General features: G+C 42.6%; 1 protein-coding gene across 1 annotated transcript in view; it reads right to left on the bottom strand.

Moving 5' to 3' along the window:
* cdc5l (CDC5 cell division cycle 5-like (S. pombe)) overlaps nucleotides 1-14,546 on the bottom strand; it is a 92,382-nt gene that overhangs the window by 56,616 nt on the left and 21,220 nt on the right. The window contains exon 4 of the mRNA XM_070885188.1: nucleotides 9,341-9,468. Within this exon, the coding sequence (XP_070741289.1) occupies nucleotides 9,341-9,468 (128 nt within the window). The remainder of the gene's footprint in view (nucleotides 1-9,340; nucleotides 9,469-14,546) is intronic.

Here is a 14,546-nt window from a genome sequence, read left to right as displayed (position 1 = left end):
ATATTAACGACTTGGAAGAAGGGACTGAGTGTAACTTAGCCAAGTTTGCTGACGATACGAAGATGGGAGGAAAAGCAATGTGTGAGGAGGACACGGAAAATCTGCAAAAGGCCACAGACAGGCTAAGTGAGTGGGCAAAAATTTAGCAGATGGAGTATAATGTTGGAAAGTGTGGGGTCAAGCATTTTGGCAGAAAAAAATGAAAGAACAAGTTATTATATAAATGGAGAAAGATTGCAAAGTACTGCAGTACAGCGGGACCTGGGGGTACTTGTGCATGAAACACAAAAGGTTAGTATGCAGGTACAGCAAGTGATCAGGAAGGCCAATGGAATTTTGGCCTTTATTGCAACAGGGATGGAGTATATAAAAGCAGGGAAGTCTTCCTACAGTTATACAGGGTGTTGGTGAAGGAACACTTGGAATACTGCGTGCAGTTTTGGTTTCCATATTTACGAAAGGATATACTTGCTTTGGAGGCAGTTCAAAGAAGGTTCACTTGGTTGATTCCAGAGATGAGGGGGTTGACCTATGAGGAAAGGTTGAGTAGGTTGGGCCTCTACTCATTGGAATTCAGAAGATTGAGAGGTGATCTTATCAAAACGTGTAAGATTATGAGGGGGCTTGACAAGGAGGATGCAAAGAAAATGTTTCCACTGATGGGGGAGACTAGAACTAGGAGGCATAATCTTAGAATAAGGGGCCGCCCATTTAAAACTGAGACGAGGAGAAATTTCTTTTCTCAGAGGGTTGTAAATCTGTGGAATTCGCTACCTCAGAGAGCTGTGGAAGCTGGGAAATTGAATAAATTTAAGACAGAGATAGGCAGTTTCTTAACCGATAAGGGAATAAGGGGTTATGGGGAGCAGGCAGGGAAGTGGACCTGAGTCAATGATCAGATCAGCCAAGATCGTATAAAATGGCGGAGCAGACTCGAGGTCCTATTTCTTATGTTCTTAGGTGGGAAATTAAGAGAAATGTTTTTACACAGCGAGTTATGATCTGGAATGCACTGCTTGAAAGGATGGTAGAAGCAGATCCAATAGTAACTTCCAAAAAGGAATTTATACACCTGAAAAGAAAAAAAAATGCAGGGCTATGAGGAAAGAGCTATAGTGGGACTAATTGGATAGCTCTTTCAAAGAGTCAGTGTCGGCACAATAGGCTGAATGACCTGCTTCTATGCCATATGGTTCTATGATTCTGTATGTTTGGATTACTAATAAATTCAAAGCTCTCTGCATTAGCATGTTTATTAATTTTCTCTGCCCCAGTTTTGGTTCTCTCCTATACACGTACAATCAGGAGTACCAGCAAACATTAAATTCTCAGGCATCTGCCACTCTTTAACTAGTCACTAGGAGGTGTCCCATCAGACTGGATAAATACCGGAACAGATTTTCCTATCTTGCAGCAGCAGATGCATCTTGCCTCATTCAGAGTTTCTCAGTGCTATGATACCATGCGCTAATTTCTTAACTCTCCGCAAGGGTTTTCTGTGCGGCCTCATACGCTGGCCTAAGTTAGTTTGGAGCAACTATTAGCTGTCCAAACTGGCTTAAATGACCAAAACAGGCGTAGGTGGCTGATAATGCTCCCTTTTGAAAAAAAAAACTAAAAAAAATCCTAACTAACTCACTTACACTGGCGCAAATTAAATGTGCAGAATTGGGATTTTTAAGATACTCGAGAAAAGTCAAGTTGCTCCAAAAAAAAAAACGGAGCAACTCCTGGGCAAATTTCAACCCTGTAAGTGCACATCCAAGTATTTTTAAAAAATGTGGTAAGGGTTTCTGCCTCTACCACCCTTTCAGGCAGTGAGTTCCAGATCCCTATTTCCCTCTGGGTAAAGAAATTTCCCCTCATATCTCCTCCAAACCTCCCCCCAATTACTTTAAATCTATGTCCCCTGGTTGTTGACCCCTCTGCCAAGGGAAACAGGTCCTTCCTACTCACTCTATCCAAGCCCCTCATCATTTTATACACCTCAATCAGGTCTCCCCTCAGCCTCCTCTGTTCCAAAAAAAACAGACCCAACATCTCCAATCTTTCTTCATAGCCAAAATTCTCCAGTCCAGGCAACATTCTTGTAAATCTCCTGTGCATCCTTTCCAGTGCAATCACATCTTTCCTGTAATGTGGCGACCAGAACTGCACACAGTACTCCAGCTGCGGCCTAACCAGTGTTTTATACAGTTCAAGCTCTTGTATTCCATGCCTCGACTAATAAAGGCAAGTATTCCATTTGCCTTCTTAACCAACTTATCGACTTGGCCTGCTACCTTTAAAGATCTGTGGACCTGCACTCCAAGGTCCCTTTGTTCCTTTACATTTTTCAGTGTCGTACCATTTAATGTGTATTCCCTTGCCTGGTTAGGCCTCCCCAAATGCATTACCACACACTTATTCGGATTGAATTTCATTTGCTACTGTTCCGCCCACCTGACTAGTACATTGATATCTTCCTGCAATCCACAGCTTTCTTCTTCATTATCAACCACACAGCCTATTTTAGTGTCATCTGTAAACTTCTTAAACATACCCCCAACATTTAAGCCTAAGTCATTGATATATACCACAAAAAGCAAGGGACCCAACACTGCAGCATCCCACTGGATACAGCCCTCCAGTCACAAAAACACCCAACAACACCCAACACCCTTTCTCCCTGCCTCTGAGCAAATTTTGGATCCAACTTGCCACCTTGTCCTGGATCCCATGGGTTTTTACTTTCGTGACTAGTCTGCCATGTGGGACCTTATCAAAAGCTTTGCTAAAAACCATATACACTACATCATATGCACTGCCCTCATCAACCCTCTTGACTACCTCCTCGAAAAATTCAATCAAGTTAGTCAGACATGACCTTCCCATAACAAATTCATGCTGACTGTCCTTGATTAATCCATGTCTTTCCAAATGAAGATTTATCCTATCCTTTTGGATTTTTTCCAATAATGTTCCCACCACTGAGGTTAGGCTGACTGGCCTATAACTACTCGATCTATCCCTTTCTCCCTTTTTAAACAAAGGTACAACATTACCAGTCCTCTGGCACCACACCTGTAGCCAGAGAGGATTGGAAAATGATGGTCAGAGCCTCTATTTCCTCTTTTGCCTTATCCACGTCCAAAGCCGCTAAGCCCCTTAATACTTCCTCTCTCACTATGTTTATTCTGTCTAATATTTCACACTCTTCCCTCATTGCAAAGTCTGCATCGCTCCTCTCTTTTGTGAAAACAGATGCAAAGTATTCATTAAGAATCATATCCACATCTTCTGTCTCCACACACAGATTTCCTTTATGGTCTCTAATAGGCTCCACTCTTTCTCTAGTTATCTTCTTGCTCTTAATGTATTTATAAAGCATCTTTGGGTTTTCCCTGATTTTACTTGCCAACATTCTTTCATGCTCTCTTTGCTTTCCGGATATCTTTTTTAATTGCACCTCTGCACTTCTTATACTCCTCTAGAGTCTCTGCAGTATTAAATTCTCGGAATCTGTCACAAACTTCCCTTTTTTTCTTTATCTTACCCTGTATGTCCCTTGACATCTAGGGGGCTCTGAATTTGTTAGCCCCAACCTTAAAAGGGAACATACTTGCTCTGTACCCTCAGGATCTCCTTCTTGAATGCCTCCCACTGCTCTGACACCGATTTACCATCACGTAGCCGTTTCCAGTCCACTTTGGCCAAATTCCATTTTAGCTCAGCAAAATTGGTTTTACCCCAATTGAGAATTTTTTTTTCCTGGTCAACCTTTGTCCTTGTCCATAACTACCCTAAATCTTACTGAATTATGATCACTAGCACTAAAATGCTCTCCCACTGATGCCCCTTCCACCTGCCCCTCTTCATTCCCAAAAACCAAGTCCAGAACCACTCCCTCCCTTGTTGGGCTTGTTACATGCTGGCTAAAGAAGTTCTCGTGAATGTATGTTAGGAATTCTGCACCCTCTACCATTCACACTGCTTTTTTCCCGGTTAATATTAGGGTAGTTGAAATCCCCCATTATTACTCGCTCTATAATTTTTGCACTTCGCAACAATTTGCCCACATATTTGTTCTTCTGTCTCCCTCTGACTGTTTGCAGGTCTATAGTACACTCCCAGTAGTGTGATTGCCCCTTTTTTGCTCTTCAACCCATATGGCCTTGTTTTTTTTTTTTTTATAAATTCGTAGCCAATCGTTTCCAATTCTTTGTCAAGTCACAAACGCCAGAGGTCACCCTGCACCAGTCAAGGATCACTCTGCGCCAATGCTCTTAGCCAAAAGGCCTAGAGCCACTGCACCGTTCCTGGAAGTACTGCAATACCAGGTTCGTGCCATGGAGGTGGATGGGTCAGGTCCCCCACACACCTCCGTGGAGGTGGATGGGTCAAGCCATCCCACCCACCTCCTGTTTACAAAAATGTAAGCATATACCTTCCTGACCAGGGAGAAACCACCCGGAGGTCATGGTGGCTGGTCAGGTTAGCTATGCAGATCTTAGCCAAAATGGCCTTGTTTGATGACTTCTAACATAGCATCCCTTCTCACAGCTGTAATTGTTTCTTTAATTAATACTGCGACCCTTCCCTTCTTTTTTTACCGCCCATCTATATCCTGTCTGAAAACGTGTAAGCAGGAATGTTGAGCTGCCATATCTGTCCTTCTTTCAGTCATGTCTCAGTAATGGCTATAATATAGTACTCCGAAGTGACTATCTGCTCTCAGCCCATCTACCTTATTCCCTACACTCCTTGCATTGAAGTATATACCATTTAAATCAGTCAAATAAAAAATACAACAGAGGCTTTTAAATAGTATAATACGCATAAAAGTAAAATGGAGCAACTATGGGGATATAGGAACAGGAGGTCATTCACCCCCTCGAGCTTGTTCAGTCATTTAATTAGATCATAGCTGATCTGTACCTTAACTCCATCTACCTGCCTTGGTTCCATAACTCTTAATACAGTTGGCTAACAAAACTCTACCAATCTCAATTTGGACATTTTCAATTGACCTAGCCTCTACAGCTTTTTGAGGTAAAAGAGTTCCAGGTTTCCACTACCATTTGGGTGAAGACGTCCTTTCTGACATCATACTTGAATGGCATAGCTCTAATTTTAAGGTTATGTCCCCTTGTTTCCCCCCCCCTCCCCCAACCAGAGGAAATGGGTTTCTCTCTACTTATCCAATCAACTCCTTTGATCATCTTAAACACTTCAATTATCACCTCTTGATCTTCTACATTCAAGCTAATACAAGAATTGTCTATGCAACCTGTCCGCATAACTTAACCCTTTTAGCCCCAGTACCATTCTGATGAATCTGTGATGCACCCCTCCAAACCCAATATATCCTTCCTGAAATAGTGCCCAGAACTGAACGCAGTACTCCAGATGGGGTCTGGCCAGAGCTCTGTGCAGCTGCAACATAATTTCCACCCATTTGTATTCCAGCCCTCGAGATAAAAGCCAACATTCCATTAGCCTTTTAAATTATTTTTTGTGCCTATCTACTAAGCTTTTAGTGATTTCTGTACTTGGACCCTTAAATCTCTTTGCTCATCCACAGTTCCTAGCTTCTTGCCATTTAGAAAATACTCTGATCTATCTTTCTTGGGGCTAAAGTGGATGACCTCACACTTTCCTACATTGAACTCCATCTGCCACAGTTTTGACAACAGTTTTGTCAATGCCCCTTTGCAACTTTGTGCTCCCATCTAAACTATTTACTGTGCCATCTAACTTAGTATCGTCAGCAAACTTAGATATATGGCTCTCTATTCCTTCATTTATAAATATAGTGAAAAGTTGAGGCCCCAGGGCAGAGTTCTACAGAACACCGCTGGTCACATCCTGCCAATTTGAGTACAGACCCATTATCCCTACTCTCTGTCTCCTACCTCCTACCAATTCCCTATCCAAGTTCCACGTGCTCTCATTTTTGTTAACAGTTTCTTACTGGGACCTTGTCGAATGCCTTCTGGAAGTCCATATAAATAACATCCATAGTCACTCCCTTATCTATCATGTTCATTATCTCCTCAAAATATTCAACTAGGTTTGGAAGAGAGGACTTGCCCTTTACAAACCCATGTTGGCTCTCTCTGATCAGCTCATATTTGTCCAAATGCTCAGTCAGTCTGTCCCTAATAACAGAATCTAGTAATCTCCCCACACCTGACATTAGACTAACAGGCTTATAATTTCCAGTTTATCTCTCCTACCCATCTTAAATAATGGTGTGACATTAGTGATTGAGAAATCGTCCCCTTGGATTGGACAATCAAGAGTTTTAGAAGATCATGACTAATGCATCAATAATTTCCTCACCTATTTCTTTTAAACCCCTGGGTGGAAACCATTGAGTCCTGGAGATTGTCTATCTTTTATCTCAGTAGTTTTTCGATTAGCATTTAAAAAAAATTATATTGAATCTTGTTAGTTCTGCCCCTTGATTCATTTTTAGTTTTCCTCGCATCTCTGGGACTTTATCCTAATGCCCTATTGTGGAGAACGATACAAAGTAACTATTTAGTAAATTTGCCATTTCCTGATTTCCAATTATTATATCACCTGCGTCTATGCTTGACGGATTCACTATTTGCTTGTTAAACTGGGTCATTAAGTAGGTGGAAGGAGCTTCAACAATGACAGCATGGTTAGGCACACAAGTATGATCAAATGGCATTTTCCATTAAAATTTTCATTAAACAAGATTCATTAGTCATTTTAATCTCAACAGCAAGGTCACAAATCTAGTTGGCAAAGAACCATTGGAAACTTTAAAAATCGAGTTTGGCACATCTTTTCAACACCAACAGTGACCCTCTCCTGCACGCATGAAACACTTTTATTGCAACTTTGACTAGCCTGATGTTCTCATGTTATTTTTAACCTACATTCCTGAACTTTATTATGCAATGCCACATTCCCAAAGTCCTGTTACACACACCATCATTTCCAATTATATACATTAACAGTGACTGCTGCAGGAAACATTCAAAGCTGCGTTTATATTGTAGCTACTGTATTGAGATGCCAACATTGCAATAACTACATCTGAAGCCTGGTTGTGAAGTGCTGTCCCAATTATCTTGTTTCACCTCCACTCTCAAGCAGACTCTCAAAAAACATTTCACATCAAGAAATCAGGTGGACTTCTATTTGGGCTAAAGCTGTAGTATTAGGTTTTTCTAAATGATACGCATCTTCTCCAGAAGTTTCATAAATTTAAGACTTAATCTAATCTAATTGAAAACACATGGCTTATTTTGTTCAGATGCAAAATTTATACTGAAATTTTATTGGCTCTTTGACACTGACTTCGGAAAGTTTGGTGTAATCAGGATGCAAGATATATCCAGCTTTACTGACATGGGATTGAAGCTTCAGAATCTTTTTGCACTTACCATAGACTCCCTGAACCAAAAGTAAGCATTTCCCGAAGTATAGCAAAGTAGTAGGAATGTAAATGTTTAATACTATATTCTTCCTCTCTGTAGTGGAATATTAAAAATTAGATTTCTAATCTCTCAATCAAGTGTCTGCAACAGCAAGCACGACTACATGGAGACCTGCCACATCAAAGTCTGCTTCTTGCTGTAATCAGGCCTGTCCTTAACCCATTGCCCCTGTGGAAACCCATGCTCTCAAATCATGCTTAGCAATGTTAGATAGCCAACTGAGCAACTGCCACCCCATCACCTTTGCTGCTGAGTAATGGCAGAAAGCCGCTCATTTCCATCACCCTCCTTACATCTTTCTAGCTGCAATGGGCTTAAAACAATGCGAGAATGCATTAATCTGAAACTTCGGGCCCAAGTTTCCACACGATAAAAAACGGGCGCCCCTCCGAGCTGGGCGCCCGTTTTTCGCGCCTAAAACAAAAAATTGCGATTCTGGAGCGTTCTGCAGCTCCTTGTCTGCCATGGCGCAGCGCCCAGGGGGGCGGAGCCTACACTCGCGCCGATTTTGTAAGTGGGAGGGGGCGGGTACTATTTAAATTAGTTTTTTTCCAGCCGGCAACGCTGCGCGTGTGCGTTGGAGCGTTCGCGCATGCTCAGTGTGAAAAAAACATTGGCACTCGGCCATTTTTGTAGTTCTTTGTAGCTGTTTAATTTTTGAACATTTTTTTAATAAAAGCACATTGCCATCAGCACATCAGCACTTGCAGCCTTCTCACTGTCTCCTCCCCCCCCGCGGGAAGAACGGGCGCCTCCTAACACCCCCCCCCCGCAGGAAGAACGGGCGCCTCCTACCCCCCCCCCCCGCGGGAAGAACGGGCGCCTCCACCCCCCCCCCCCCCGCGGGAAAGAACGGGCGCCTCCTCTCCCCTCCGCGGGCAGAACGGGCGCCTCAGGCTGACTGCAGAATTCTCTGTGCCTGAAGCACTTTCACACAGGTAGGAAGATGGTTTATTTAATCTTTTCTTTGCTTATAAATGTTTATTCAGGTTGGATTTATTTGTATAATATTTGTAGAAGTATAAATAAGGATTTATTGTAGAATTTAATGAGTTCCCTTCCCCCCCCCCTCGTTCTGGACGCCTAATTTGTAACCTGCGCCTGATTTTTTAATGTGTAGAACAGGTTTTTTCAGTTCTACAAAAATCTTCACTTGCTCCATTCTACTTTAGTTTGGAGTACGTTTTCACTGTGGAAACTTTGAAATCAGGCATCAGTGGCCGGACACGCCCCCTTTTGAAGAAAAAATTCTGTTCCAAAGTAGAACTGTTCTCCCTGACTAGAACTGCAGAAAAAAAAATGTGGAGAATTGCGATTTCTAAGACAGTCCGTTCTCCACCAGTTGCTCCTAAAAATCAGGCGCAAATCATGTGGAAACTTGGGATCTTCATCCCTCAGAAACCATCCCCTCACATGATGATATTGAAACTGGCATAATGAAAAGATGAAGGAAATCTCCCCAGCCAACCATTGAAAGCAAAGTCAAAGCAATGAAGGAGTGAAAAGCAGCTCACTGAACTGAGGAGGAAATAGCAGCTTATATTCCCAAACGATGAGATAATGCACTTAAATGATCCCCAGTTCTTCTCCTCTTCTCCTATCCTCTACCTCTTCCCTTTGCCCTCACTTGGGACCAAATATACCCACCCCATCCTCTAATTCAGCTTGACCTGAATACTGCACATGCTCTTGACTCCCTGCATGCAACACAATGCAAGTATAAATAGATGTATACACATTTTTAAAACGTGATGCAGTATATGGTCATATATAATTCTGATGTTGTAATATTGGTTACAAGATTTTTTTTTAAAAAAAGAGTAACAATTTGGTAGCCCTTCAGAGTCACCCTTAAAACATTACTCATTTTAACCAAGATGTACCTTCATCCATATCAACTGGATCAGGCCTGGCTGGTTTAGTTTCTGGATTTGGATCAATTTCGCCAGGTTTAAGCTTTCGGGGATCATCAGCAGTTTCTTCTTCTTGATCTCTCTGGGCAGCCTTGTCTCTGAAATATGTCCAGGTCCATCAAGTCAGTTGCATAACAAACCTTGTAAAAAGTGATTTTCTAAAATAGTCAGTACTTGCAAAATCCACAAAAAGCAGGACAAATCCAATGCAGCCAATTACCGCCCCATCTGTTTACTCTCAATCATTAGTAAAGTGATAGAAGCTGTCGTCGACAGTGCTATCAAGCGGCATGTCCTCACCAATAACCTGCTCACCAATGCTCAGTTTTGGGTCCGCCAGGACCACTCGGCGCCAGACCTCATTACAGCCTTAGTCCACTACACATGGACAAAGGAGCTGAATCCTGGAGGCGAGGCGAGGTGAGGTGAGACTGTGCTTGACATCAAGGCAGCACTTGACCGAGTGTGATCATAAGGTCAGAAGTGGGGATGTTCACTGATGATTGCAGTGTTCAGTTTCATTAACAACTCCTCAGATAATGCAGTCCATGCCCGCATGCAGCAAGACCTGGATGACATTCAGCCTTGGGCTGATAAGTGGCAAGTAATGTTTTCACCACACAAGTGCCAGGCAATGACTATTGCCAACAGGAGAGTATAACCACCTCCGTCTGACATTCAACAGGATTACCATCGCTGAATCCCCCACCATCAACATCTCTGGGTCACCATCGACCAGAAACTTAACTGGACTAGTCACATAAATACTGTTGTTACAGAGCAGATCAGAGGCTGGGTATTCTGCGTTGAGTGCCTCACCTCCTGACTCCCCAAAGGCTTGCCACCATCTACAAGGTACAAGTCTAGAGTGTGATGGAATACTCTCCACTTGCCTGGATGATTGCAGCTCCAACAACACAAGAAGCTCGACACCATCCAGGATAAAGCAGCCCGCTTGATTGGCACCCCATCCACCACCTTTAACATTCACTCCCTCCACCACTGGCACACCGCGGATGCAGTGTGTACCATCTACAAGAGCCACTGCAGCAACCCGCCAAGGCTTTTTCGACAGCACCTCTCAAACCCGCAACCTCTACCATCTACAAGAACAAGGGCAGCGGGCGCAAAAGAACACCATCACCTCAAAGTTCCCCTCCAAGTCACAAACCATCCTGACTTCGAAATATATCACCATTCCTTCATCGTCACTGGGTCAAAATCCTGGAAGTCCCTCCCTAATACAAATGAGAGAGTACCTTCACCACACAGACTGCAGCAGTTCATGCAGACCGCTCACCACCACCTTGTCACAGGTAATTAGGGATAGACAATAAATGGTGGCCTTGCCAGCGACGCCCACATTCCATAGAATCTTAGAAAATAGGTGCAGGAGTGGGCCATTTGGCCCTGCACCACCATTCAATATGATCATGGCTGATCATGCAACTTCAGTACCCCATTCCTGCTTTCTCTCCATACCCCTTGATCCCTTTAGCCGTAAGGGCCACATCTAACTCCCTTTTGAATATATCTAACGAACTGGCCTCAACTACTTTCTGTGGTAGAGAATTCCACAGGTTCACAATTCTCTGAGTGAAGGCTTCTCCTCATCTCGGTCCTATATGGCTTACCCCTTATCCGTAGACTGTGACCCCTGGTTCTGGACTTCCGCAACATCGGGAACATTCTTCCTGTATCTAACCTGTCCAATCCTGTCAGAATTTTATATGTTTCTACGAGATCCACTCTCGTTCTTCAAAATTCCAGTGAATATAAGCCAAGTCGATCCAGTCTTTCTTCATATGTCAGTCCTGCCATCCCGGGAATCAGTCTGGTGAACCTTCGCTGCACTCCCTCAATAGCAAGAATGTCCTTCCTCAGCTTAGGAGACCAAAACTGGACACAATATTCAAGGTGTGGCCTCACCAAGGCCCTGTACAACTGTAGTAAGACCTCCCTGCTCCTATACACAAATCCTCTCGCTATGAAGGCCAACATCCCATTTGCCTTCTTCACCGCCTGCTGTACCTGCATGTCAACTTTCAATGACTGATGTACCAGGACACCCAGGTCTCCTTGCACCTCCCCTTTTCCTAATCTGTCACCATTCAGATAATATTCTGCCTTCCTGTTTTTGCCACCAAAGTGGATAACCTCACATTTATCCACATTATACTGCATCTGCCATGCATTTGCCCACTCACCTAACCTGTCCAAATCACCCTGCAGCCTCTTAGCATCCTCCTCACAGCTCACACTGCCATCCAGCTTAGTGTCATCTGCAAACTTGGAGATATTACATTCAATTCCTTCGTCTAAATCATTCATGTATATTGTAAATAGCTAGGGTCCCAGCACTGAACCTTGCGGTAACCCCACTAGTCACTGCCTGCCATTCTGAAAAGGACCTGTTTATTCCTACTCTTTGCTTCCTGTCTGTCAACCAGTTCTCTATCCACGTCAATACATTACCCCCAATACCATGTGCTTTAATTTTGCACACTAATCTCTTGTGTGGGACCTTGTCAAAAGCCTTTTGAAAGTCAAAAGCCTTTTGAAAGTCCAAATACACCACATCCACTGGTTCTCCTTTGTCCACTCTACTAGTTACATCCTCAAAAAATTCTAGAAGATTTGTCGAGCATGATTTCCCCTTTCATAAATACATGCTGACTTGGACCGATCCTGTCACTGCTTTCCAAATGTGCTGCTATTACATCTTTAATAATTGATTCCAACATTTTCCCCACTGCCAATGTCAGGCTAACCAGTCTATAATTCCCTGTTTTCTCTCTCCCTCCTTTTTTAAAAAGTGGGGTTACATTAGCTATTCCCCAATCCATAAGAACTGATCCAGAGTCTACAGAATGTTGGAAAATGATCACCAATGCATCCACTATTTCTAGGGCCATTTCCTTAAGTACTCTGGGATGCAGACTATCAGGCTCTGGGGATTTATTGGCCTTCAATCCCATCAATTTCCCCAACACAATTTCCTGACGAATAAGGATTTCCTTCAGTTCCTCCTTCTCGCTAGACTCTCGGTCCCCTAGTATTTCTGGAAGGTTATTTGTGTCTTCCTTAGTGAAGTATTTGTTCAACTGGTCTGCCATTTCTTTGTTCCCCATTATAAATTCACCTGATTCTGACTGCAACGGACCTACATTTGTCTTCACTAATCGTTTTCTCTTCACATATCTATAGAAGCTTTTGCAGTCAGTTTTTATGTTTCCTGAAAGCTTACTCTCTCACTCTATTTTCCCCCTCCTAATCAAACCCTTTGTCCTCCTCTGCTGAATTCTAAATTTCTCCCAGTCCTCAGGTTTGCTGCTTTTTCTGGCCAATTTATATGCCTCTTCCTTGGATTTAACACTATCCCTAATTTCCCTTGTTAGCCACGGTTGAGCCACCTTCCCCATTTTATTTTTACACCAGCCAGGGATGTACAATTGTTGAAGCTCATCCATGTGATCTTTAAATGTCTGCCATTGCCTATCCACTGTCAACCCTTTAAGTATCATTCACCAGTCTATCCTAGCCAATTCACATCTCATACCATCGAAGTTACCTTTCTTTAAGTTCAGGACCCTAGTCTCTGAATTAATTGAGTTACTCTCCATCTTAATGAAAAATTCTACCATATTACTGTCACTCTTCCCCAAGGGGCCTCGCACAACAAGATTGCTAATTAATCCTTTCTCATTACACAACACTCAGCTCTCTAGTTGGTTCCTCGACAAATTGGTCTAGAAAACCATCCCTTATACACTCCAGGAAATCTCCTCCACCGTATTGCTACCAGTTTGGTTAGCCCAATCTATATGGAGATTAAAGTCACCCATGATAACTGCTGTACCCTTACTGCACGCATCCCTAATTTCCTGTTTGATGCCATCCCCAACCTCACTACTACTGTTTGGTGGTCGTACACAAGTCCCACTAGCGTTTTGTGCCTTTTGGTGTTCTGCAGCTCTACCCATACAGATTCCACATCATCCAAGCTAATGTCCTTCCTTACTATTGCGTTAATCTCCTCTTTAACCAACAACGCTGCCCCACCTCCTTTTCCTTTCTGTCTATCCTTCCTGAATATTGAATACCTCTGGATGTGGAGTTCCCAGCCTTGGTCACCCTGGAGCCATGTCGCCGTAATCCCAATTACATCATATCCATTTACAGCTATCTGCGCATTTAATTCATCCACCTTATTATGAATGCTCCTTGCATTGAGACACAGACACTTCAGGCTTGTTTTTTTGACACCCTTTGTCCTTTTAGAATGATGTTGTAATGTGGAACGAAAAAAAAAATCAAATTGCACACCAGTTACATTTTTGTGCTACAATTTGTCTACAAATCTAAACAATCAAATTCACTTGATCCAGCCAAAGAAATTGATTACTTGAACTATACAGCATGAAGGCTTCAATGGCAATATGATGGTAATTGGTTCAATCTTGTGTATAGGAAATGTAGAAATATTTGTTTCCTTCATGATAGCTTCTCACTAAAACAACAATGTTTAAAACCAGTTTAAATTGGTGCATAAGTATGTAAATGAAAAAATTCATCATCTCTGTCATAAATGCAGAATACAAAGAACTACGGTTCACAGAGAATACATCATGCATGCCCGCACCCTTGTGCATATCCTCAATTCTGATTTCCAAATGAAAGCACTTCTCATATGCAACAAGTGACCATATAAAGGCTTTTGGACTCTTTGTACATTGATTTGTAGCAGACCAATGATCATTGGTGGTTTACCGGAAATCAGATTTGTCCAAATCACTTATACCAAGTTCATACCATTTCTGAGTGTCGAAGGGAAATCTGAAATATGGAGCAGATTTCTTTCAAATAAGAAGTGGCTTTCAAATATCTGGTTTGAAGAGTCTCTCCTGTGCAAAAATCCCTTTCTCCTCTACATCGCAGAAAAAGAATACTTGGTCTCTGCAGCTTTTTATATTAGTGACTCCTCGATAAAGGCAATCTTAAAATTAAGAGCAATTTGGCTGTCAATGGACACAGTCTAACGCTTATCGCTGGATTTGAACAAGGTGAAGAACACAGAAATTAAATTATCCTGTCTGCCACTTGTAAATGGAATTATCTACTGAAATCCTGACAGCTGCCGGCAGCACTAGAAAACTAGACGCGCCATCCCAAACCA

This window comes from Pristiophorus japonicus, chromosome 7 (genome assembly GCF_044704955.1).
Source record: "Pristiophorus japonicus isolate sPriJap1 chromosome 7, sPriJap1.hap1, whole genome shotgun sequence".
NCBI classification, from domain to species: Eukaryota; Metazoa; Chordata; class Chondrichthyes; family Pristiophoridae; genus Pristiophorus; species Pristiophorus japonicus.
The sequence above is the reverse complement of the archived record's forward strand: the minus strand, read 5'-3'. Positions and strand labels throughout refer to the sequence as shown.